Raw genomic sequence first — 24,699 nt, forward strand, 5'->3', positions numbered from 1 at the left:
CTGTAGATGAAAAGGGAGCCTGGGGCACAGCTCCTGGGGAAGTGATAGGATCACCATCCCTGGACATGTTGAAGAACCATGGAGATGTGGCACTAAGGGACGTGGTCAGTGGGCATGGTGGGGTGGGTTGGGGCTGGAATTGGTGATCTGAGAGGTCTCTTCCAGCCTTAATGGTTCTGTGCCTCTATGACACCCCGGTCCCACTGCCAGCCAGAGCTGAGCACGTTCACCCTTACAAAAGCAAAGCTAATATGCAAATATCACCAGCAGTTGTATAGCGCAGAGTCATTAACATTTGGGAAGCTGTGATTGTATAAGAAAACAAGAAAATAAATCAGCAGGTACTTTATCTTCCTGGTTAAACGTCCATCAAGGGATCCAGTGGGATAGTTTCATTCCAACAGAGCATCGAGTGCCGTTCTGAGCAGGGGCTGCTCTTGGGTGGTTAATCACAAGGCAGTAATTGACTGTCATAGTGCTTTCTTTCTCATTTTTCTTCTCATTATTCATCGCCCAGAGAGCAAAACAGAGCAAGAGGAGCTGCTGTGGGGCTCCCTGGGGGCTGTGTGGGGTCTCCCTGTCTGCAGGGCTCTGTGCCACTGATGGGGACGTGGCCTTGGGGGGGTTTTGGCACAGAGCAGCTCCCTGAGGGCACACAGGGCTGGGAGCCCGTCCACCCTGCACGCTAAAGGCTTCCCCATCACTTCTTTAATTAAATGTTTTCCAGCAGTTTGTTGGCCAACGAAGCACTAAACCTAAATTTGTCTGTTGCAATTAATGAATTCTGGTCCACAGGCAAATAGTTCTTTCTTCTTGGATTTATTTTTTTCTAAGTCAGATATATTTCTCTGCTTGCCTTAGAGCGAGAGCATCCTCCAGACTGCCAACCTCACCCTGTCTGGTTCCACACCCCAATTCTGGTCCCCACAACCCTCAGTGGCTCTGATCATCCCCTTCCCTTGGCCATTGCAAGCTCCTTCTCTTCCTTCTCCACTCAAATCTTTCTCCCTTCCACCTGTAAACCCCACTGGTTGACCACCCCATCCCAGCATGCATCCCATGTACCAGCACTGATGTGGGGTCTGAGCTGCTTTCTCGAGGTTGATTTGAGACCAGAGAGGCACAATGAGATGCACGTTTTGGTCCTTCCAATGCTCAGCTAATTGAGTGGGGAATTGAAAGTTATTCTCACTCAGTGCAGTCTGGAGACAGCAAAATATTTTTCTTTCTGGAAAAATTGTTGGGCTGCTCAGCACGACCGAGCAAATTTCACTCTCACCGCAGCCCTGCAGAGTCCTAAAGCCGCCTGTTTACCCAACACAACCAAGGAGGGAACAATACTGGAAATTGCAGCTCAGAGCACCAAAACAAGGCCTTGAGCCCTGGTTGTTTCCATCAGCTGGGGTCTGGGGGCTGTGCTGGTGGCAATGCAAAGTGCCATATCCTAATGCAGTATCTCAGGTGGGGAGAACTGGCATTGAGGGCATGTGTTAGTGGGCATGATGGGGATGGGTTGGAGTTGGACTTGTGGGTCTGAGTGGGCTTTTCCAACCTCCACATTTCTGCAGGTAGCATCATCCTGCTGAAGCGCAATGGGGAGAAATTCCTGTCCAGCAAAATACCAGCAGGAACCTGCCTCCCTCTGTGCCATCTCATGCAGCAAGCCCCATGGTGTAGTGGCACTACAGAGGCTTCACAGAATTGTCTGTGCTGCTCCATGCATGTTGCTCTTCTCATTTTTTCACCCTGTGCTTGCAATTGAGATGCTTCAGCTCTTGCTGTTGTTGTTCTTTCTGTGTTTCCAAGCCCCTGCCCTAGCAATAGGATGCCTTAGGGTCTGCCATCGGGTTGACCTCAGCAGTGGCCCCTTGCTCTGCCTCACTGCTTGCTGCCATCGGCAAAGATCCCTGCCCTGAGCTCCTTGCTGCAGCCTTGGGAACCTCTTCCCACTGAGCTGAAGCACCTCTGCAAATTCCGCAGTGCTCAGAAACCTCCCATGTCTGCCAATGTTGCCAATTTACTCCAGATAACCGGAGAGAGAGGTAATGAATTTCAGCTGTTTACCTCTTTTAAAAACTCGTTTCTGTTTAGACATAATTACCCAGCCACTTCTAAGAAAGGCACCATTGATTGCGGAGCTGAATTAGCATTTTGTTGCCCGCACCGACACGAGAGCACTTCACGAGCATTAACTCATTTAAAGTGTAAATTGCGACAGCGTAAATTGTGACGGCTTTCTCGTCTCACAGCCTGGGCCTGGCTGAGCAAAGCTTTCTTTGTGGCTTCTCTAAGCACCTCCCATACAACACCCGGGAGCTGGGGGCTTCCCCAGGCTGGGAGAAATGCTGCACGCAGGTTGTTTGCCACCAGGATACAGCTGATAACCTTCCTCTCCTTTGCTAAACTTATTAAAGCCCGAGGACATAAAGGTTTATACAACAGCAGAGTACGATTAGTAGTTTAATCTCCAATTTTATGAAAAATGAGTTTTTTAATAAAACTTCAGCCCTTCCTGGCTAGTGCCCAGTGCCAGCATCCGCCCCAGGCAAGCAATTACAAGCAGCTGAGCTCAGTGCAGCCGCCCATGGGCTGCTCTGCTCAGCTGGGAGCAGTTTTCTCCAGCAGAAATGCCCTCATTGAGGTGTAGCAGGTGTTGAGAGTTTGCCTTATTTTGCTCCTGACCAGGCTGTGCTGTAGTTGGTTTGGTCTTTGCTCGGGTCTGAATGGAGTGTGTTCTGCTGGGACAGATCATGGAGCAATGTAAAACTGTGACTTCCTGGTAAAATGCATTTCTTATTATTTATTCCTATTTTTTGCAATATTAAGCTTGACTTAAAACAGTGGGGAGTGCTTTGGGGATTTTCTGTTTGCGATGCTTGGAATGCTATGGGATTTTGTTATGACAGCAGTTGGCAGACCTGTTGTGATCTGCAGTGCTGGGAGCCCACGTCCACACTGATGCCTGCACGTTCCCAGTGCTCAAGGCTTATGCCTGGGCCAGGATTTAGGGCTTTGCTGGCTCACCCTGTTGCTGCCCTCCCAGCTGCATCCCAGCAGCACAGGAGCTGCTATGCGTGTCAAGGATCCTGCATCCCCACCACTGTGCAATTTCCACAGAGTCATAGAATCATAGAGTTGGGTTGGAAAGGACCTTTAAGATCTTCATCCTTTCTTCTCCATCCTCTCTATCCTGTTTTCCCTCCTGAAGTCGGACTGTTCCTAACCCATCCAACCTGCTGATGAGCAGGGCCTTATGGAAGCATAAGGGTGCTGGCTGCTCCCTGAGCCTAGCAGAGGGGAGAAATGCTCCCATGTTTTTCATGCTTGCAAAACAGAATTTCCTTGCTTGTTCCTGTCCTGGTTTTGTCCTGCTGGGTGTGCATCCTCATGGCTAGCCATGGGATGATGGGGACAATGAGAATGATGCTCTGTGGCACCACCCTGGAGCCACTGTCTGCAGTGCCCACTTCTCCTTGAGCTCATTCCTCGTGTGTTGGGGTAATGCTGTTTTGTTTGGATTGCAAACACTGCAGGGGGAATTTTTAAAAAGCCTTCTTTTATTGCCGTTTAAAAATAAAATAAAAAATGCAGCCCAACAACTTTTCTATTAATATCAAGCATTGTAAGTCTTTTGTTTGCTTGGTTTGTTTACAAAATCCCTCATTTTGGATCTAAGCTACTTGACAGCATCCTTTTGAATATCTGTTAAAATAGATCTCAGTTTCATTCCATGCATTTTGGGAAGGATACAGAGCAATTTTGCTTGTTGGCTGTGAGCAGGAGATGGATGGGGCTGCTCCCCAGGCAGCAGCAGGGCAGTGCTGGGTGCTGCTTAGCGTGGGGAGCTGCTCTGGGTGATGGCTTTTAAATGGAAAAATAATGTAGGAGAAAGAGTCCTGCTGGGGACTCTATGATTTATGCAGTGAGTTGAGCTCCTTGCATGCCTGTATCGATCCAAGGGCTCTCCAAGCATTGCAGATGGACAGGGTTTGCAGGGCAGGGTGCATCAAGCTGCAAAGGAGAGGGTTCTCTGCAGCAGCATCCCTTGGCTTCCATCCCACCTGCATTGTTAGCAGTGCAGGTGTTAATCACCATTATTGTAGTGAGAAGGTTGAGGTGCAGCATCTGCTCCCCAAATAGCATGCACCACAGCAATCAGCAGTCAGTGCAAAACCAGGCTCTGTTACTCAGTGCAGTGGGGTAGGAGGAAAAAAATCCCCCACCCTCAAATTGACAAAACTGAAGCTGATTTATACCAAGGGAGAAAAAAAACCCAACAACTGAGATAGCATCAAAGCTGTGCTCAGCAGAGGGTGAGGTCTGGGCTGGTGGCTGTGTGTCTGAGCCTTGTGTGGCCCAAAAGCTGCTGAGAATTGGCTCATGTCCCCTCTGCCCAAAGGGATGGCCAGTGCTCCTCCTTCCTTCTGTCTGCTGCATCTCAGATCCACTGTCTATTTGCTTTGACGGTGCTCCAGCTGGAGGTAGGAGTAATAGATAGCAGGGCTGAGCAGAGAGAAATGAGGGCTGTGAGGGTTGCTGCTGAATGCAGATAGCTGCAGAATCATAGGGTCAGAAAATAATGCATTAAGTTTTTTTTTTTAAAAAAAAAAAAAAAAGAAGACCTCCAAGATCACTAAGTCTAACCCATCACCACCATGCCCACCAACCATGTCCCTCAGAAAGTTGTTTCAGGGACTTCTGTCCCTTCCCAGTTCATCATCCCCATCCTAGAACTGTCCACAGCCCCACTGTGGGACTTCGGTCCCTGGCTGACAGCAGTGAGCCCCTGCAGGACTGTGCATGGGGGGGGCCTGAGCTCCCAGGATTTGCCTTGTCTGCTTTTGCACTTGAGCACAAATCCCATTTTCAGCACCACCATAAGAGTAATAATCAGATGCTTGCATGTTGGGCTTGCCCACTGATGATGCAAATAGGTACATCACCACAGACCAGAATAACTATGTTTCTTCCTATCCCCTTCTTCTATCTCTGCTGTGATAGCTGAGCCAGCTGGAGAGGGTATTTTCCCACTGAGCTCACGGAGGACCAGCAAGCCTTGCCAAAACACCCCTAGTGAAACATTTCCACTGGAACAGGGGAGTGGAGAATCGATGGGTTTTGTGCTGACGTCTCTGCTGACTGCTGACGTGATCAATGAGTGCTGCAGGGCCAGAGGGACCATCCATCCAGGGCTGCAGTTTGTTACAAAATCACCGTTCTACACAATTAATGTCATCTTCCCCCATTTGCTTCTTCCATGCTCATCCTAAATTTGCAAGACGCTGCAGTGTGTCTGCCCCATAAGATACCTGACTGCATAGGGACCCTGCATTGCTTCATGGCATTGCCATCACCTGCCCAAAGCAAAGCTCCTCCCATCCCTCATGATGAAGGTCTTTTGCATCCTGTGATTCTTGTAATTTGGGAGTTTATTACATTGCAGCCATGGGACATGGAGTTATTTAAAGCAGTAGGTAGAAATTTACCAGCTGATAATACAGCTCGTTTTAAAGTTGAGCTAATTTAAATGTCAATCTAAACTGCCCCTTGAATCAAAGCTGCTTAAATTATTCTGGAAAATAATTACCTCTATTCATCAGAAGAATGTGCCATGGATCCAAGTATAACATGAAGTGTGTTTGATTGGGGATTTCATTTTATTTTCTCCTGGTTTTTTTTCTCTTTTCAGTATTACAGTCAGTTTAAAAAAAAAACAAAAAGAAAGAAAAAGGACAAGAAAAGGCTCTCTGCTCTGCCAGCTCCTTGCAGGAGTTACCCTTATTGTACCCCATTGCAATCATTACAGGCTGCTGGGCAGCCCCTGCCTGCAGCAATGGTGATACACAAAGGCTGCAGCAGTGGGACCGAATCCAGCACCTGTCAATGCTCTGCTCCATGGTGAAATTTGTTTCCTTCTCTAAACAACCTTCTGTCCCACGTGCCTCCCTGATTTTTACCTTTCTATTAACATTTCCCAATTATTCAATGCTTTCTGGCAGGGTGACATTTGGTATCGCTGTTTATTGACCCTGGGGACCGTGGCATTGACATTACTGCTATGGAGTGACATTTACATGGACAGCAGCATTGTATTGATATTGATAGTGGCAGCCAAGTGGTAGCATTAACCATGTGAGGCAAGAAGGGCAGTTTCTGTTATTAATGCTGATACGCTTCCAAAAGCTTCCTTGAAGGAATTTCAAGCAGAGTTTTGCTGCTCTTGTGAGGTCTGCAGGGAGTCAATCCTACACTTGGAATCTGCAGAAGTGGGTTCGATTCCTCTGTTCCTTTTGATTCTCCTGCCCCAGCGTAAAATTGATCTGTGTGGTGCGTTAGTGGAGAACCAGGCTCATCTGGCTCTGCTGCTGAGGGTCGTTGGGAGGCTCACATGGAGTAATTGGAAAATCTGTTCTCCAAAAGAGTGTTCAGGTGCTGCACTGCTGCACAGGGAGGTGGTGGGGTCACCATCCCTGGAGGTGTTAAGAACCATGGAGATGTGGCACTGAGGACATGGACAACAGGCGTGGTGCGATGAGTTGAGGTTGGACTTGGCGATCTGGGAGTGTTTTTCCAACCCTAATGGTTCTGTTATTCTATGAATGTGCCCTCAGTCCCACTATGAGGCACCATGCTTGGCCTGTGCTCATCCCATCCCACAGACCAGGTTGGCAGAACCTGGTCACAGGGTTTGGGTTTCGATCCCATGCTGTGTTGTGGGGCTGATGCTGAGCAGAGGGAGACCTCCAGAACTTCTTCTCAACCCCTGAGCCTTTAGCAGCCAGTTATCTCCAGAACTATTGGGCTGCAGTGTGTCTTGTTTCCATCCCACACAGCTGTGCCTGAGCTGAAGCAAGGGACAGAAGACAGCTTTTTTATCTTTTAGCCTTTTGTTTGCCCTTAGCAACCTGCAGGAAGGTTTGAGTTTGGTCAGAGCAAGACACCGTTTGCCCCACGCAGCATGACCTGCTTGGAGGTTTGCAATTCCTGGTGGAGGGAATTCCTGCCCAGGACAGCAGGCACAGGGGGTATGTGATATTGGGATGCTCTCGCTCTGAGCAACTCACCCAATAATCTTGGCCTGAGAGCCACATTCCCACAGGGGAGGTCTTGCTGGGAAGCACTGGCTATCAGCCCAGCAATGCACACTGTCCTGCTGTCCCCATTTGGATGGCACCAGTTATTCTGTGCTGGGGTGGCTGGGATGGTATGTGAGCCACCTGACACCCATTGGCACCTATGTGCATCTCCTGGGGCTGTTGTGTGTCCCCAGAGTGCCACTGCAGGGCTGCAAGCAGGGCTGGCAGGAGCTCTGCAGCCCTCCAGCCTCCTCCTGCGCTGACATTTCCCATCTGTAAAAGGAGATTTTTCTTACCCACCGCACAGTGCTTCTGCAACGTTTAATTTATTTGCTTGCTTTCTCTTGTAAAGCATTTCTTCCCTGGCTGGAGAGATGACACAGAAAACAAAGTCATCCTCTTCTCTCTGTGTTCAAGGTTGCAGCTGAGTTCACTTCCCCAGGACAGTGCTTTCAGGGCAGGGAGCAGCACAGCTGGGCGCAGGCTGGGAGCGGAATGCCTTTCCCTATAGGGACCTTTGCAAATGGGATACAAAGGTGAAGTGTTTCCATGGGAATTGCAGCCCTGGAGCTGCTTCATCTTCACACTGAGTTTTTTTCCCTGGGAGGACTTGGCGACACCTGGCACTGCCCTGAAATAACAGCTCTGGCTGTGAGCACTGAGGGCATGAGGGCACAGGAGGCTGCTTTCCCTCCTCCTCCAGTGAACTCCCCGGGATCCTGGGGAGAACAGAGGAAGTAATGCACAGCTCAGACCTGTCAGAGCTGTGGGCATTCGTTCTGAATCCACCCACGTGTCCCTCTGTGGGAATGACACTTTTGCATTTACCCTTAGCCAGAAAGCAAGCTCCAGAAAGCCAAAACGCTGCTGCCCCGTAGGATTCAGCAGGTGGGTGTCGAGCCCCATCCCACCCCCTGTCTGCAGCCCCCTCTGCACAGTGCTCAGCCAGGTTCACCCTGCAGCATCCTCCCAGCATCCCCCCGTTGCCATGACACTCAACCACCCCCAAGGATGCGGCTGCAGCTCTCTGCCTGCACTGACCCTCTTCCCCCAGGATCCCAGTGGCTCACCCACACACCCATCACTCTCAGGCAATTACCTGCTCTGATTGCTTGCTGCTGAGATGGGTGCTTATGTGTATTTTAATCAAGTGAGTCACGCAGGCGGAGAGGACCAGGCACAGGAGTGTTTCAGTCCTTGGCTCCTCGTTTGGGGAAATGATGGCTGGGAATAAAGTGAGCATGGTATGCTCTCATTTTGGGAGCTTGAGTGGATATGGTGGGTGAGCAGGTTGGGATGTGTGCATAGAACATTTGGGTGTGTTTAGGGTGAAGCAGGTGTGGTTTGATCTCCATCCCTGGCCCTGGGATCTTTGTAAATGTTCCATCAGAAATAACACCCTGAAATGACAGAGGCGTTTTGCCATGAGCTGTGGGAGCAGCAGGAAGGAGCCCTCCTGCTGTGCTCCTGCCAGCACTGTGCTTTGCTCCCAAGGCCCATGGAGTGCATCCATCAGCATCACTTCAATCGATACAACCTTATTTCCTCCCAGAGCATCCCACAGCAGTTCAGGATGCCCCAGTGACATGCTCAGTCCATTGCTGTCATCACCCTGGGCACTGGCAGGTACTAATGTTGCCTCATGCATGTGGCAGTGAGGTGGGGAGGTTTTCTGATGGGGTTGGAACCACATCTTTTTGATTTAAGAGGAGAGGTAATATCTTCAAGTTGCATCAGGAGAGGTTTAGGTTGGATATTAGGAAAAATTCTTATCTGAAAGAGCAGCGATGCATTTAAACAGAGCCAGGAAGGTGGTGGAGTAACCATCCCTGCAGGTGTTCCAGAACTGTGGAGATGTGGCACTGAAGAATGTGGGGATGGGTAGAGTTTGGGGATCTGGGAGGGCTTTTCCTACTTTAGTGATTCTGTCATTCTGTACAGAGGGACGAGGTTTAGTAGGGAACAGGTTTTGGTGGTAGGTAAACAGTTGGACTGGATGTTCTTGGAGGTCTTTTCCAACCTTGGTGATTCAGTGATTTCCCTCCTGTTTGAGATCTAGGGGACACAGGGCAGGGATGCACAAGGCAGGAAGGAGCTGTGTTACGATCTCAGAAAGCCCCAAGGATGGAGATTAATTTTGCATCCATCATGCACCCCTCAAGGTGCTTTCCTGCCCATGTCATCTTTCAGCTGGGAATTTAATCCCCCACTGCTGCACACCCGGCTCATAACAGCCTCCCAGCACCGCGACAACAGGCAGGGAAATGGAGCTGTCTGACAAATGACACATGACAAGGACTTGGAGTTAACTGCTTTTAAATTCATTATGGCTCCAAAAGATTGGCTTGAGCAAGGTGAATGATTTAAGGTGCATAATGAGATGGATTTATCCTCCTTTTACTGCCAGTGAATGATCTGTGAACAAGCTTTGATCTCTGCACTACAGCCATTACCAAGATTTGTCAGCACGGGGGGGGGGGGGGGGTCATTTGAGGACTGCTGCCCATTCTCAGCAGTGGATGTGAGCAACCCTCCTGATGGGACGAGTGCCAGCTTCTTGGTGCTTTCAGAGAAAATGCCTTCGGTGCAAACACATTTCCAGTGAGTCTACCATGCCAAAACCAATGTGGGGATGTTGAGATGGCACTGAAGAGCATCCATGCTCTTCAGATTGCTGTATGCAGAGCATCCAGTGATGCCGAGGCCAAGAGCTATGCCTAGCATCAGTACTCCCAGTCTCTGGCTGTGAATTATCCCCACGTTGAGAGAGAAAGGCATGTCCTACAGCAATCACTTGGCTTTCGCACATGTTGCTCTGCGTCCTTTTGGTGTCTTGTGATTATTTCATCTTTTGTAACAAACAAATGGGGCTCCAGTAATTCATGCTCATGTTTTCTTAAACAAGAATTCTCTGTGGTCAGCCCCGTCTCCGATGACATGTGCCAACTTGGTGTCTTTCAGGCTGAAATATTGCTCCTGGGCTGTGTGTTTGTGGTGCTTTTGGGGAGGTATATATTTCTGAAGTGCAGCTGCCTCATTTTGTTTTACAAGTCATAAGTAAATGAACTCCAATGATCCGGTGCAGTATGAACACTAAAAGTAGCTTTAATCAATCAACTTTTTAAAAATAAGAATGTTCCTAAAAATTATGCCAGCCCAAGCCAGCACTGCCTCCTGGGATTTTTGTTCTGAGTCACTTTTCTTGCAGTTCCTTTCTTTCTTCTTCCCTTTCATTTTTTGTTCCTGCTCCTATTTACTGAATCCCATTTGAGTTTGGACTGTTTTCCATTACTTAGCATAAAGGACGAGGTGGATATTGCAGACTTTTAAAGCTATTTTTGTCTCTGGTTGCATGAGGTGATGGGAAGTGTTGTTCCTACAGCTTGCTGCCATTTCCCAGGTTGGATGGGGCCATGGGCTGCCTGGTCTGGGACCTGTTTCAGGGATGGGGCTCAGGGAGCTGTAAGGACTTGTAGTGGAAATGCTGAGTCAGGGTGATTGAGCAGTGATTGAGCTCCTGGTGGGAAGGCAGGGCCAACCCAGGGGAGCTCCGGTGTGTGCAATGCACCTGAATGACTGCAAGGGTACAGCCAGGATCCAACCTGTCCCAAACCTCATTTAAGGGTTGACAGTAGAGGTGGGAGCATCTCTTGCTGGAGATCCCTGCCTACCTGAGGCCCTCCAAAGGTAAACAGCTCTTTTTCCTTCATTTCTGTATCTGTGGCTGCTGCATTTGGGCTTTTTCTCATTTGCTGTAGCTAAAGACTGCCATCCTGCTATTATCATTCCATTATAGCATTACAGGACCCTTCCAACCCATTCTATGGTTCTTCAACCCGACTTATTCTCTCATCCTATGGTTCTGTAATCGTTAAGGTCTCTTCCAACCCAGCCATTCTACAGTTCTTTGATTCCTGTAAGCATTTCACTGCTCCAGAGCCAAGCTGCTGTCTCCTATGGTGCTGCTTTGCATGTGCCCATCCCAATGTACATCCACATGATGGGAACCGAGCATCCCAACCTCCCCAAAGTCCTTTGTTGGGTATGGATGCTGGGCTGGGCAATTTGTGAACAGTACTTTGGTTTCCAGCAGGCCTTGTTTCTGAATGGGAAATAAGACTGTGGAGCTGCAAAGCAGGAATTACATCCCCAGGTGCATTGCATGCTCAGATCTCCAAGACTGCTCTGAAAATCCTCATCCCTCAGATGTATGTGTATATATAACGTGTATGTGTGTGTATATTTAGTGCATTAGTCACGTCTTAGACTGCAAAAGCTGAAACTTCAGTTGGCTGCTGCTTCTGTAAACGTATGTTCTCCTTGTAACTATAACTTGGCTTTTATTACTGTGTGTTATTCCTCAGCATTGTGTGCAGTACGTGCAGATATGGTAACAGCAATAATCGCAGTGCCACCAGATCCAGGCCTTTAAAATAATGGGTTAAGTCTCCAAAATCCCCTGACTGGCTTAAAAATAATAAGATTATGGGAAAACACTACGAACCATGAGCTTGTCTCGCTGCTTTGCTGGTGCTGGGTACTGGGATCTCACTGCTCCATTGTGGTTTGGGGCCAGGGCAGCTTCCCTTGCCCCTGGGGTTAAGCAGCACGTCCTTCATCACGAGGCTTGGGATGTAGCAAGGAACTCTATGACACTGCTGTGCTGTGACACTGTGGTTTTACTGTGTTTATTGCAGAAATATTGCTAGAATTCAAGGGATGGATAGTAGAGATTATCTTAATGGTGAGGTGAGGGAGGAGAAGAGCAGTGTGTTAGGGGATGCTGAGCCCTTCCCATGCCTACACCTGGAGTTTTCTATGCTTTTTTTTTTTTTTTTTTTTTTTTTTTTTTTTTTTTTTTTAGAGGAGAAAGGCACTGAAATGCAGCCCAGAGCTGCAGGCATGGCAGTGAAGCTGGACAGCTTTAATGTGAGTATTGAAAACATTGCTTTCTGGTTAGACAAGCATTTTCTTTTTTAAGCCTTTCATTTTTATATTGAAGAAGGCTTCCAGATTTTTAAAGGAAATATTAAGACTCTGGCCTGCAGGCCAAGAAATCCCCTTATAACACTGTGCAAATGTGTAAGTACAGTGAAGTCTTCCAGAAACAGGAACTCTCCACATCATTTTGCTGGATGAAATGCATACAGCAGAGATCCAGGTTGCATCACTGCCGCTCATTCTGCACTGCACCTCTCTTTGTGCCAAGAATCAGAAGTTTATGGGGGAAGGAGCTGGGAGAGGCTGGGTTTGTGTTTGGGTTTTTCAGTGAAGCGGAGTCATTCATTTCTATTTCTTTGCTATGGGGCTGAGGTCAGCCGTGTGTTAAGATGTGGCCGTGCTGGGGCATCTCTGGGCAACCAGCATTCTCCAACCTCAGGCCACTGCTGGTGGTGATTTTGGTAAAATCCCATGAAAGCTGCTGGAGAGCATCAGCCCCAGCCCTTGAACTAGCAGCAGATGGTACCAACAGGACGGTGGGGCAGGGCCTAAATTCTGTGCTGCCTCTTCTAAACACAGAGTTAGATTTTTAGCAAAAGAGCATGTGCAACTATGTGAGCTTGGCCCAGATTTGCTTTGGATGCTGTTCTCCTGGAATGTGCAGCAAAGGATGAAACACTTTTGCTATGATCGCCTCCAGCGGTTCATTTGGATCTCCCCTTTGCATCTTTTCAAGTCTGAGAGTCATGAAGTTGGTTGCTTCTGAAGGGAATGATGCTGGAGCAGTGATATCCATGGTAGCCTGGGGGTACCAGTTCTGCAGTCAGAAAACTGGCTGGGGGGGCTCCAGGGGGCTCTGGCTGGCCAAGGGCTGAGTCCCAGCGCTGGGGGCTCCGCTGGTGTTAGCAGCAATGAAGCAGGGAGTGAGCTGAGCCTTGAATATCTGCACACTGGAGGGAGGGAGGATTAGTCCCATTAGGGCAGAGCTCTGGGGTAATCCTGCTTTCAAATTAGGGAGCAAATCGCCATCATTAATCTGATTCAAAAATAAATAGGGCAGGGACTTAATGCTTCCTCCTCTGCTCCATTCTCCCACCAAAGCAGAGCTACTCCCCACAGCTCCTCCTCAGCCTTTTCTTCCAAAGTAGCCAAAGTTCTTCTGTCTTCTTTCTTGCTGCAGCTTTGCCATTTGGTGGAGCCTGACCCTGGCTCACAAAGTGATTTGACACCAGGGTGAGAAAGATCTGAGCAGCAAACAGACTTCCTGCACTCCTGAAGTTTCCATTCAGCAGTAATTAAGCCTTCCTGGGGACAGGCTTTTCTTTGTTTTATCTGAAAAACTCCATTCTGATGGAGTGTGGCTGTCAAAACTGGTCCGTGCTGTTGATTCACTTTTGACAAATCAGTGTTTTCTAATGGAAAACAAAACCTAATTCTTGTTTGGCTTTACTGAAAACAGAGGTTGGGATGGCAGAGAGCAGCAACAGAGCAAGCAGCCCATGTTGGACAGTGATCCTAAAGCCTCATTCATTCTTGCTGTGGGGAAAAGTGCAGGTGATGTGAGCTCAGTGCTTTCCCGTGGCTGCTGCAGTGAAGGAGCAAGGCTGGAGTAAACAGATCCTTATGTTCTCCTCCTTCAGGGGAAGCAGACCTCATTCATCAGCATGCTACACAGGTTTTACTCGTTTATGGTTCAAAATCCACATGCTTTTATTTCTTTCTTTAAAGAAAAAAATAATCCACATGTGTAAGTGGAATGAATGCGGCTGCAGGCACCCTGGGAACAGTCCAGGAGCCGTGTTTACAGGGAGATCCACACGAATCCCATCAAGCAATGCAAATATTGTAAGTAGGACGTGGCCATGGGTGAGGATTTGTTTGGGTCTGACATGAGCTGTTCTCTCTGTGGAGCAGGATTACTGCTCTGCTCCTAATTAGCTGAGAGGAAAGGGGAGCCAGACAGCCCCTAAAAATGTCAGAAATCAGAACAAAGTCAAAGGGAGAGGGGAATTAAAACAGACCAATGCTGGCGCTGCTGCAGCACACGAGTGCTCTGGGGCTGTGGCCAGAAGCTCACCTGCTCCAACTCCCATCAAGGGAGCCCCGTTTTATTTGTTTCAGTTGTTTGATTTATTCCACGTATGTCCATTTTAGACAAGTTCAAAGAAGGCAGTTTTTCGTTATCAGAAATAAGACAATGCCAATGTTCTTCGCTCTCCATGATCCCTCACTGGTGTGTTTGAAAGCATAAAGGTTTATTCATACACAGGTGTTTCCAATTATTTTCCTAAGAACAGTTCTCTCATTCATCTTTAATTTGTGTAACTCCTGTTTAGTTCCCCAGAACCTTTTTTTTTTTATTATTATTTTTAATAGTTATACCAACAGCAGTAACCATAAGCTCTGGGCCTGTTTTGCAGTGATGCAAATCACCACTTACTGCGCTGTAACTGTTAATGTTGAACACTGGTGGATCCTGCAAGACAATGCAGTCTTTCTTGGTGGCTGTGGAGGTATCCAGCCTTGAACCCTTTCCTTCCCTAAAGCTGTGCTGAGCACCCTGTGCCCTACGTCCCACGTTGCAGCATGCCAGCATGGCTGGCCCTGCCAAAATGTGTGCTAGTCATGATGGCTTTGCTTTGTTTTCATCTGTCATGGTGCAGAGCTTAATTTGGACTCCATGAAGCTTAGAAACCATGCAGGGGAGGGATAACTGTGTAATGAACCCATTTCTTTGGCTTGAGATAGAAACAAGGGAAGCAACTCCAAAGATTGGAGCAAGGAATGGGTTGTAAGCTGTTTTCTGGTGGTGATGATGCCTGAATTCACTCATCTTGTTTGGTCTTTCTTCATCTGGCAATGACAGAGTTAATGCTATCAAACATTTGGGGTGGTTCAGTGGTAAAACCCCTTGAGTTCTGGAGATGAGTGCTGCTATGGAAGGAGGACAGAGGGCTGCCCTTGGCATGCACAAAATACAGCAGGATGGTGGTGTGGAGGATTTGGGGTGGACTTCAAACTTCACCAAATCTGGGATGCTGATGGGTGTTTTCAGTTTGTGTGATGAGTGTAGGGTTTGTAACATGTAAGTTGTGCGGTTCCCCAGCTTCCTACTGGCAATGTGTGCTCTCCTTAACGCCTCCTCTCACCTGGTTCGAGCACATCAGCATGCTGGTCATCCTTCTGAACTGTGTCACCCTGGGCATGTTCCAGCCCTGCGAGGACGTGGAGTGCCAGTCGGAGCGCTGCACCATCCTGGAGGTAAGGCTGGCCCTGAGCTGGGACCCATCATGTCCCCAGGATACCCAGGAAGCCCAACACAGAGGTGGTTTCTGCAATCAGACACACTTGGGCATTCACTGTCACCCTGACACATGGTAGTGCAACACACTCAATGCATTTGAATCCTTCGTGTATCTGCTGCTTCAGTTCCTTCTGAGTGTTCCAGCATTATGAGGAGGCAAATGGGATCCTTCCCAGCAGCTCCTTCCCCTTTCAAAGCCTGGTACTGGCTGAATGATTACAACGTATTGAGTGTATTTGTGAAAAACAAAGTGTTATCCCAGAGGGTTTGCAGGCAGAAAAGGGCTGCGACTAAAGCCATTGCTATCCCGTGCTGTCACAGCTTGCAGGAGTGAACAGAAACCAAAACATGAGGTAGAAAAATCTTAACTCCTTTGTAGAGGCGTTTGGATGCTAATTATTAAATGAAGTGAAATAATGAAGCAAAACTGTAGTTTATCTAAGGGATGAGGTAATATCCAGAGAAGGTGAAGCTCACACAGCCATGTGAATGGACATTGGTGTACAATGGGAACTTGGTTTCCACGTGGACACTGTCATGTTTACCAATAATCCACCTAGGCCTTCAAGTGGAAATGCCACAGACTAATGCTCACACTTTATGGGCAACAGGCCAACCAAGGGTTGCCATTACCCACCAAGGGCTGTAGGTCACATTTTTGAGCTCAGTAGGTGGCACTTTGGTACCACTGCCCAGCCCTGCAGCCTCTGCCAGGATAAACAGAGTGCCTCTGCTTTCCCTTTCCGTGGTAAGAGAGCACAGTAGAACTGACTGTAATAATCTTTTACTGGTCTCCAGGCATTTGACGACTTCATTTTCGCTTTCTTTGCGGTGGAGATGGTCATCAAGATGGTGGCTCTGGGGATCTTCGGGCAGAAGTGTTACCTTGGAGACACGTGGAATCGCCTGGACTTCTTCATTGTGATGGCAGGGTCAGTAACAAAACCTCATAAAATTACCTTTGACGTGAAAGCCAGAAAACCCCAGGGAACCCAATCTGTAGGTTGTCCTGGCTGGTTTTCATAACATCTTCTGTATGATTCCCAGCTCCAGCCAAAACCAAGTCCCATCAGTCTCATTTGGTTTAACCTCTGGCAACCACACCAGGTTATGGAGTGCAGTGTGGCTGTCAGGGCAAAAGCCTTTGGGTTGCCAGTAGGGATCCTTTGGCCAATGTCAAACCAGGCATGTGCTGATCTAACCTGGTGCTCGCGGTAAGGTTTCCATCTTGAGAAGGGATGGAGAAAGCACACGGCAGCTCAGTCCTACTCCTGCCATGTGGTACCATTAGAGTGAGACAAAGGCAGAAATTAGCCAAACAAGGGGAATCCAGCCTGAGATCTGTTTCAGAAGGTTGAAATCCCAGTGCAAGAGGCTCTCCAGAAGTTGACTAGCAGCTGCTGTTGCTGATCCTCCCAAATTACGAGTGCGTGCACATGTCTCCACTAAACTTCTGTTGGTTTATGTTTATGTACCGTCTCTCACAGCTGCTTATTTGTGTAGGATGTGTTAATAAATAGATACAATTTATTTGCGGAATCACCCAAGGAAGATCTGTCTGCTTTTGACATCAGCTCCTGCAAAACTGTAACTGTGTGAACTGAAAACTTGGCAAGTCTAAAACTTTATTCTATAAATAGATGGATTTTAGAAACTCCAGGCTCTCTTACCTGCTCAGTGTACCCTACGAATGGATAGACTGCTTTAATGACAGAGCTCTGCCTTATTTCTGAATTCCTGGTTTTATAATGACTAGCCTGGGGTTAATTAGAGCATTCCTGTAATATGTTGAGCCATTTTTACCCTTACATTAGCAATGTACAATCCTAACTGCACTTAGAGAGTTGCATTTTCATCCACATTATTTGTCTGGTGTACAGCTTGGAATGGCCCTACAGGCTTGAATCAAACAGGAGCCCTCCTGAGCAGAGCTGCTTTGAACCAGTGTGAGGTTTCAGCCTAGGGAAGAACTGCAAGAACAACAGCAGTCATTGATAATTATTATTATTTTTTTCTTTCCCAAGCGGCTGCAGCAGCATTTAAACATTTAGCAGAAGTGTGGGGCTGTGACTGTGGGGAAAACGTGGGGTCAGAAACGTAATGTTCATAACCAGTGCTCCAACAGGGCCCTATGCTGAGCTCTCCTGGTGGGCAGGCAGAGCCATCAAACAGATCATGGCAATGTATTTGAGTATATTTGGGCCATCCAGCAAGGAGCACATAGCTGGAATAACAGGTGCTTTTTCCAATGGGTGGATGGCTGTATTGCAGTTCTGATAAGAAGTGCTGCACAGAGCTGCCTGCATTGTTTGTCCTATTCACTGTCCTTAAATAAGCTGATTTGGCTGACAAGCGTGTGTACCAAAGAGAAAGGAGGGTGAGCAGGGAAACTACAAAATAAACATATCTTCTGCCTCTAGCAACAGATTGTGTCTGAAGTTTGTTCCAGCACTGAAAGCCCTTTCATGTTCTGCTCGCCTGAGAAATGTACCCTGGAAAATTTCAGAGCAAATGGAGCTCACAACCTCTGTGTCTGTCCAGCAGCCAAGTTGAAAGCATTTCCCAAGCATCAAAAATGTTGTCTACAAAGGCTGAAAGCAGAGATGTTTCTTGTGCATCCTTCCCTGGAGGTGCTGCAGGCTCATGTGGTATGCTTTGGACGTTTTTATCTTGACAGCTGGAGGAGTGGGAGCTGCTCACGGCAGCAGACAAAGGCTGTGCCTCTTCTTTCCCAGTACCCAGAGGCTGTGGGGAATCACCTCTAGTCTATGCGTATCCCCAACGTCCAACTCCAGCAAGTTTCCATTAGAGTTTTCCAAGATATCTTTGGATAAAAAGTGCAATGTGCAAACAGGACCCCAAGTTTCTCCTTGGCGAAGAATCCTTGGACTTTTCCATGAAGGCTTGAGTTGATTTCACTGCAACAGCTCCAACCTTGAACCCATCACCATCAATCAGGTGGATCAAGATGGCTACAGTGGGCAACTTGCTTTGAAATCCTAAGTGGAGTGCCATGGAAATCCAGAATGGTGGAATCAGAAAGGCTGTTTCCTAGGCCATACCTGGATTATTCATCTTTCATCAGCACTATTGAAACTCCAAGTGAAGCCCCAGGAGCTGGCCCTTAAACAAGCACGTGGGTGCATGGAACAGACCGTATTCCTTTCACATGCTATTAGGAGTTCAAAAACTGTCTCAGTTACAGCAAAACCCACACGTTCAGTCACCTGATAAATTGTGTATGTGCTGTGTTGGGACCAAGCCAGCCAGCAGGCTCAGGCTTCAGCTCTATACATTGAAACAGTGCTGTCCCTATTCCTGCAAGGGCTGCTTTCAGGAGGCCCCCAGTGCTGGCTCTGGGCCCCTCGGTGCAGGTGGGAGTGGGATCTCCACTGGGTGGTCCCTGCAGCCCCACTCTGGCTGCTCAGTGAGCACATTTTGGGTGTAAGGTCTGGTGTTGTGCTGTGCTGAGTTTTCAAGCTGTTCGTCACGCTGGGCTCAGTTCCTACATACAAGGTTTAAGGTGGTTTTGGCTTATAGAGAAATGTTAACTGCTCCAGGAAAAAAAAAAAAACCCTGGGAGGTTATCAAATAGCTAGCCACAAGTCACTGCTGGGCACAGAGTTCAAGGAGCAAAGTCATGTCTGTGTCATAGCAGGGATTTTGCGAGCTGACACCAAGAAGCTGCAGTCTAAGGCAATAGAGAAGCAAACATCTGGATGTTCCCAGGCAAACTCAGCAGAGCAAGGCACCAAATAAGAAGTGCAGGAGTACCCAGGTAGTGATACTCCCAACGTAGGCTGGCCCTAAATCAAACCCTACTTCTCTGTTGCCTGAAATCCAGAAAGTACGGCAACTTTTTCTTGATGGTACGGAACCATTTTTGGTCCATCCAGGCTGGAGAATGCTTAACCTGAAAATCTCTTCACTGAAGCTTCTTCTGACAGCAGTTCTGCCTTTCTCCTGTATCCGTTGATTTTGTTATTTTTTTAAATGCTCATTCTTTATGGTATCCAGCAGCTTACTTGCAGGGTTCTTCTGATGCTGTTATGTTGTTTGAACAGACATGGTGAGAGATTTGTGATATATTTACAAGTGCTTCCCTGTAGTCAAACTCATAAATTGTAATTACAGCCATGCTAACTAGCCATAACCCCATTAAAAAACAACACTACCCACATTTGCCACTCACTGCTATAAAAGAAGAAAACTGACTAAACTTAATGTCCTTCCCAGCCTGGGAGAGAAATATTTATGTGAAATGGAGACTGAGCATGAAAAATAAAATGTTCCTTATTCTTAATAATAAAATGAGAACCAAACTACTTCATAGCTGTTTTTTTGGCTTCATTATTCACACTTTGGCCATAGGAGGATGGATAAGCTGGTGTGAAAACGCACCGGGATGAGGGCAGGAGGTGTACCATCAGAACATCTCATTGATGTCGAGCTGTGCACAATGAAATAACAGCAAGGGTGAGCCATGGGCAGCCCCAGCTCTGTGTCCCTTATTTGCAGCTCCCTGTTGTGCCAAGTCCTGCTTGAACAGATGCTCCCCAGGTGCGTTCCCACCAGATATCCATGCACCGTGCTGCTTGCGTGAGTGTCTGCAGCCCTTCAAAGGTGGAAATATCCATTATATCCCATATCAACAGCACATCGGGAGCTGCTCCCCCATCCCACAGCTTCATGTCCATGGTGTATCCTATGCCCTGACACCTCTTCTCTCTTTCCCTGTCAGCATGATGGAGTACTCTCTGGACGGACACAACGTCAGCCTGTCTGCAATCCGCACCGTGCGCGTGCTGCGGCCGCTGCGAGCCATTAACAGGGTCCCAAGTAAGTAAACCATCAGCATGGCTTTGGAGGGCTCAGCTTTAAGCCTCGTGATATCCTCTTCTCTTGCTGCTGAGGGCAAGTTCATTGATTTTGTTTTTTTTTTTTTTAATGCGAAGTTAGATATCATTTATTATTATTAGCGGTGTTAGCAAAGGACAAGGGAGATTTTATACCTGGGATGCTGAATTTTTGTGGCTGATTTCCAGCATTTTTGTGAACTCTCTGAAGCAAGTAACTCCCATCTCCCACTAAATAGCAAAGTTCCCATAAAGAAAGGGGAGAGATCTATTCTAGAAGAGATCTTCTTGCTTGGGATAGACTCACTTTTTTGCTCTAGGTTATTTAAGGTCTCTCGGTCTCTTTGAGTTCAGGATTTGAAATGCTGTATTCTCCATCGTTGGTAAAACACCATGAAGGAGGGTTTGCTGTCATGTAGTACAAAATTGGGTTCATCCACAATAGGAAGTTCAAGTGGTCCCTAAATCCATTTTCAAGTGGCTTCAGCTGCTTGTCTCCTAAATCCAATTTGAAAGATGAACCAACAAGATGAAATAATTTCCTGCCATACAGCTGTCTGCTGAGCGACCCTTGCAAGGCACTAATTTCATTGCTCTCTATTCACTTTCTAACTATGCTCTGCTCAACACAAAATGCAGCAGCATTGCATGGAAATCATGCGTGCTTCTCACCACAAAAATGTACATTTTGGGGTCTTTTTAAGAGCACGTTCAAATAACACGCACCACCAGTCATAGAACCATAGAATTAATCATAGAATCGTGAAAGTTGGAAAAGACCACTAGGATCATCAAGTCCAACCACCCTGAGCATCCTGCTGGGATTAATTGCCCGTCACGTCGGCACATCCACAGACAGCCAAGTCCCCCGGGTCAGTTTCAGTTCCAGTGCTTCAGACAAAGATGCAGTTCTCTTTGTCAGTCTGATGTTGGAGCTTTGAAGTGTGGCTTTCAGGCTGTCTGCTACCCTTGATAGTGAGGTTGTTTTCTTTTGGTCAGAAGACCAGCAACAGGAAACCATCAAGTTTTGTTAATAGCATATGAGATCAAACCCAAAGATTTAAGCCCATTTTTGGTGTTGTCCAGCATGCCAGGCCTGGAGGACAGATGATCGCAGATTTACCTGTCTATGAGACACCAGCTCCCTCCGCTTTGCACTTTACTGCTGTCCATGTTTCAGACCTATGCTGTAACCCAGGGCCTGCAGAGAAAGGATATTAAAAACCCTCTTGGATTTTGTGGTTTCCAGCGATGTTCTATTGCTCTTCTTTCATCCATAGGGATGCTCCATCTCCAACAGGCGATCACCTGGGACACCCCCACTTCTCAGTCCGTGCCCATGTCCTCAGTGGGATGCCATCATCCAGAGCAGTGTTTTCAGCCACAGAACAACACTGAGCAAATATGAATTATGGCTGAAGCTGGGATGTAGTTGCAGGGACCCATGAGAAATTGCCCAGCAATGTATCCCTGTGGTGCCTGGGCGCTTTCCTGGGCTCCAGCCAGTGCTGCTAGTGCTGTGCTTCCAGGCACAATAAATTCACCCATGAGATTATTTTATTTTTATTTGTTAAGAAAAGAAAGGAGAACCCCAGCCAATAAAAACATCATCTCTATTAGAAATTATTCCTTGGAAACGACTGGAAAAATACAATTTCTGCAATTTATACGTTTGGCAGGGGCTATAGTTTGGGTGGTTGTTTTTTGTTTTTTTTTTTAGTAGCGGCCGCTGTTTCTTCAAGCCCGTTTTGCTGCTTTATTTTTATTTTTCTGCTGTGTGGTTCCAAGCCCGTTTCACGTGGAATGGGAACAAAAAGAAATCCTCGTTTCAGCCCAGGCGGTGCTCGTGGACTTTTCCCATGGCTGAGCTGCACTGTGCTGAGAGCCCCAAGCACCCGGATAAAGAGCAGATGGCTTCCATCTCCAGAACGGTGCCACCAAGCAACCCAAAATACCAGAAGTAGCTGAGCGGAAAAACGTTGTCTGGCACACAGAGAGGAATTTTAACCATTTTTTTGTAAGATAGATAGGTGCAGAGCTGGAGGCATCGTGGTACATCGCTCCTCCTTCCACCAGGCTCAGCAGGAGCATTGGAAACTGGTGGTGAGCTGGAAATCAATGGGGGAAAAACAGCTCATATTGGTGTGAATGCAGCTCATAGAATGGTTTGGGTTGGGAGGGACCCTTAAGATCATCTAGTTCCAACCTGTGCTATAGGCAGGAAAACCTCCCTCTAGACCAGATTGCTCCAAGTCCCATCCCCTCATGGGGTGGCTGATGGCTGAGGAGCAGACCCCACACAGGTGGTGAAAGGAGTTTGCTGAACACTTTTTAGTGGGATAAAATGCTTCCAAAGGTGGCAGTGTCACTACCTGACCATGTAGATGCAAGGTTTGTCATCGTGCTGTAAACCTGAGCCCTTCTCTCTGTCGAGTGCTGGGCTCCTGATGTTCGGCTTCTTCTTTTATTCCTTCCTATGACTTAGCACTTGCTTTTGTCTGTTGCTCTTTTCATTATTCCTCCTCTCATCAATTATCCGCTGTTGAAACGAGAGCCGGTCGCTGTCTCCGAGGCTCATTTAACCTCTGCCGAGCAGCAAGTCCTCATTCTCTTTTTATTCTGGCATTCTCTTGGGTTTGAAGGTGCCCTGGGGCAGCACCCAATCCCTGCTCAGTCCATTCAGAGAGCGATGCTGGGAGCTGATGGGGACACAAAGGTTTGCTGCAGTCCTGCGAGCTTCACTCATTGCTCCATCATTTTATTTAAGCTGAGAGTTCTTGCACAGAAATCAACTTGTCCCTGTGGCACAGGTGCTGGGGAGCCCCTAATGTGCATGCACGTTCGCAGCAAGCCTTGCAGGGATTTGCACAACTGAATGGAAAATCTGATGGGCACCTCCCAGTTCCTCTGCCCTGGCTGCAAGGCATGGAGCATCCTGCTTGCCCCATCACCCAGTTCTTCTAACCTGTTTTCTCCTTCTCCCCCCAGGTATGCGAATACTCGTCACCCTGCTGTTAGATACTCTGCCTATGTTAGGCAATGTCCTCCTCTTGTGCTTCTTTGTCTTCTTCATCTTTGGGATCGTGGGTGTGCAGCTCTGGGCAGGGCTGCTAAGAAACAGATGTTTCCTGGACAGGAATTTGGCAACGTAAGTATAGCTGAAATCTCCTCCTGTTCTTCCTTTCTCCCTTTCCCCTAATGGAGGAACCCATAGTGCTGATGGTGACACTCAGAGGGTGCTCAGAAGTGGTCCCCCCAGCACACCCTCTGAGTCCCATTTCCCTCCTGGCACTTGGATACTGTGGGTTGCTGGCTGCAGGACTCCAAGTCCAGCTAGCTGCTTCTTGTTGGCAGCTTTCTGAGGGTTTGCAGTGGCTTTCTCGTTTTTTTTCCTGGAGGACAAAGGTGTTAGCACCTTTGTGTCCAAGGAAGCTGAGAACCCTGACAGTGGGAATTTGAGGATTTAGACCAAACAAAAGCATGAAAGCACTGTAAAAGCTGCTGTGTGGGTCTGGAATGTCTCCCAACACAGCACAGCCTCTAGCACGAGGTTTATTAGGAGTTTTCATGCTAGAACATGGAGTGGCATAGAGATGCTGCTGAAACACCCTGTATGTCTCTGTAGGACCAGTAAGATAAGTACCATGATGCTGAAGGCATTAAAGACATTTGTAGCACTCTCAGCCTGAAAAAGGGATAAGGAACGTGCAGCACATCCAATCACCTGCTGATGCAAACTTTAGTTTAGGTTCTTCCAAGCTCAGCAGTTGCATGGAGCAGCATCCCTGCCAGGTGTTGCAGGTGCTAATAGACCTCAGTTGCCCAGATGACCTTTACCTGGGTCTCCCACCCTGCCTGTGGCCCTTCATTTAAGCTCAGCGTTGGGCTTTTGGCCCTGCTCCCAGCAGGGCTATAGGTGCATCTGCCTCCAGCTCCCTCCCAGTCCCTCTGTCTGGGCTGCCTGGATGGGTCTGGCCCTGGTCCATCACTTGTTACACTTGGAGCTGGCATTGCGTGACCCATGGCTGCTGGCTTGTCCCCTGTCATAGGGCAGCTGTGCCCTTGCTTGCCTTATCATCACCAGCAAAAGCAGGACTGCATGGGAGTTAATAGTGTTCCTGTGAGCTCCTGCAGAAAAGGAGGCATGCAAAACAAATCCTTGCAGAAAGTCTCCTCTTAGAGGCTGCTGAAGTCACCAGTGGCTCAGAGGTGAAGAAATGCCTGAAGGCAATTAAATGGGGCAGCTCCAGCTCTTCAAGAGGAGATTCTGCCTCTAATTATGTCTGCCATCACCTGCTTGCAATTGTATTGTCCTGGAAATGAGCAGGTATCATCCCTTGGATTTACCCTGGGTCCTGTTCCTGCCTCACACTGAGCAGCGTGGTGGCACAGAGCTGTAGCTGGATGGGGAGGGACCACCAAAGACCCTGCACCAGGTGTCTAAAATACTGTGTGATTTTCTGCAAAGTGGAGCTTTTAAAATTAATCACAAGATGATTGTTTGCTAAATAGAGATATTAAG

At 47.8% G+C, this 24,699-nt stretch overlaps 1 protein-coding gene across 6 annotated transcripts in view; it reads left to right on the forward strand.

Moving 5' to 3' along the window:
* The window catches only part of LOC116237424 (voltage-dependent T-type calcium channel subunit alpha-1H), a 167,647-nt gene that overhangs the window by 42,595 nt on the left and 100,353 nt on the right, over positions 1-24,699 (forward strand). For 3 of the 6 annotated variants that reach the window (XM_090151885.1, XM_090151889.1, XM_090151888.1), the window contains exons 1-5: positions 2,163-2,779; positions 15,124-15,278; positions 16,120-16,253; positions 20,063-20,160; positions 23,166-23,325. In XM_090151885.1, the coding sequence (XP_090008011.1) occupies positions 15,186-15,278; positions 16,120-16,253; positions 20,063-20,160; positions 23,166-23,325 (485 nt within the window). In that variant the 5' untranslated portion in view covers positions 2,163-2,779; positions 15,124-15,185. Of the gene's footprint in view, positions 1-2,162; positions 2,780-10,606; positions 10,764-15,123; positions 15,279-16,119; positions 16,254-20,062; positions 20,161-23,165; positions 23,326-24,699 lie in introns of those variants that run through there. The other 3 variants (XM_090151886.1, XM_090151890.1, XM_090151887.1) reach the window with 2 other exon arrangements.

The sequence above is a fragment of the Phasianus colchicus genome, chromosome 16 (genome assembly GCF_987193195.1).
Source record: "Phasianus colchicus chromosome 16, bPhaCol1.hap1.1, whole genome shotgun sequence".
NCBI lineage: Eukaryota > Metazoa > Chordata > Aves > Galliformes > Phasianidae > Phasianus > Phasianus colchicus.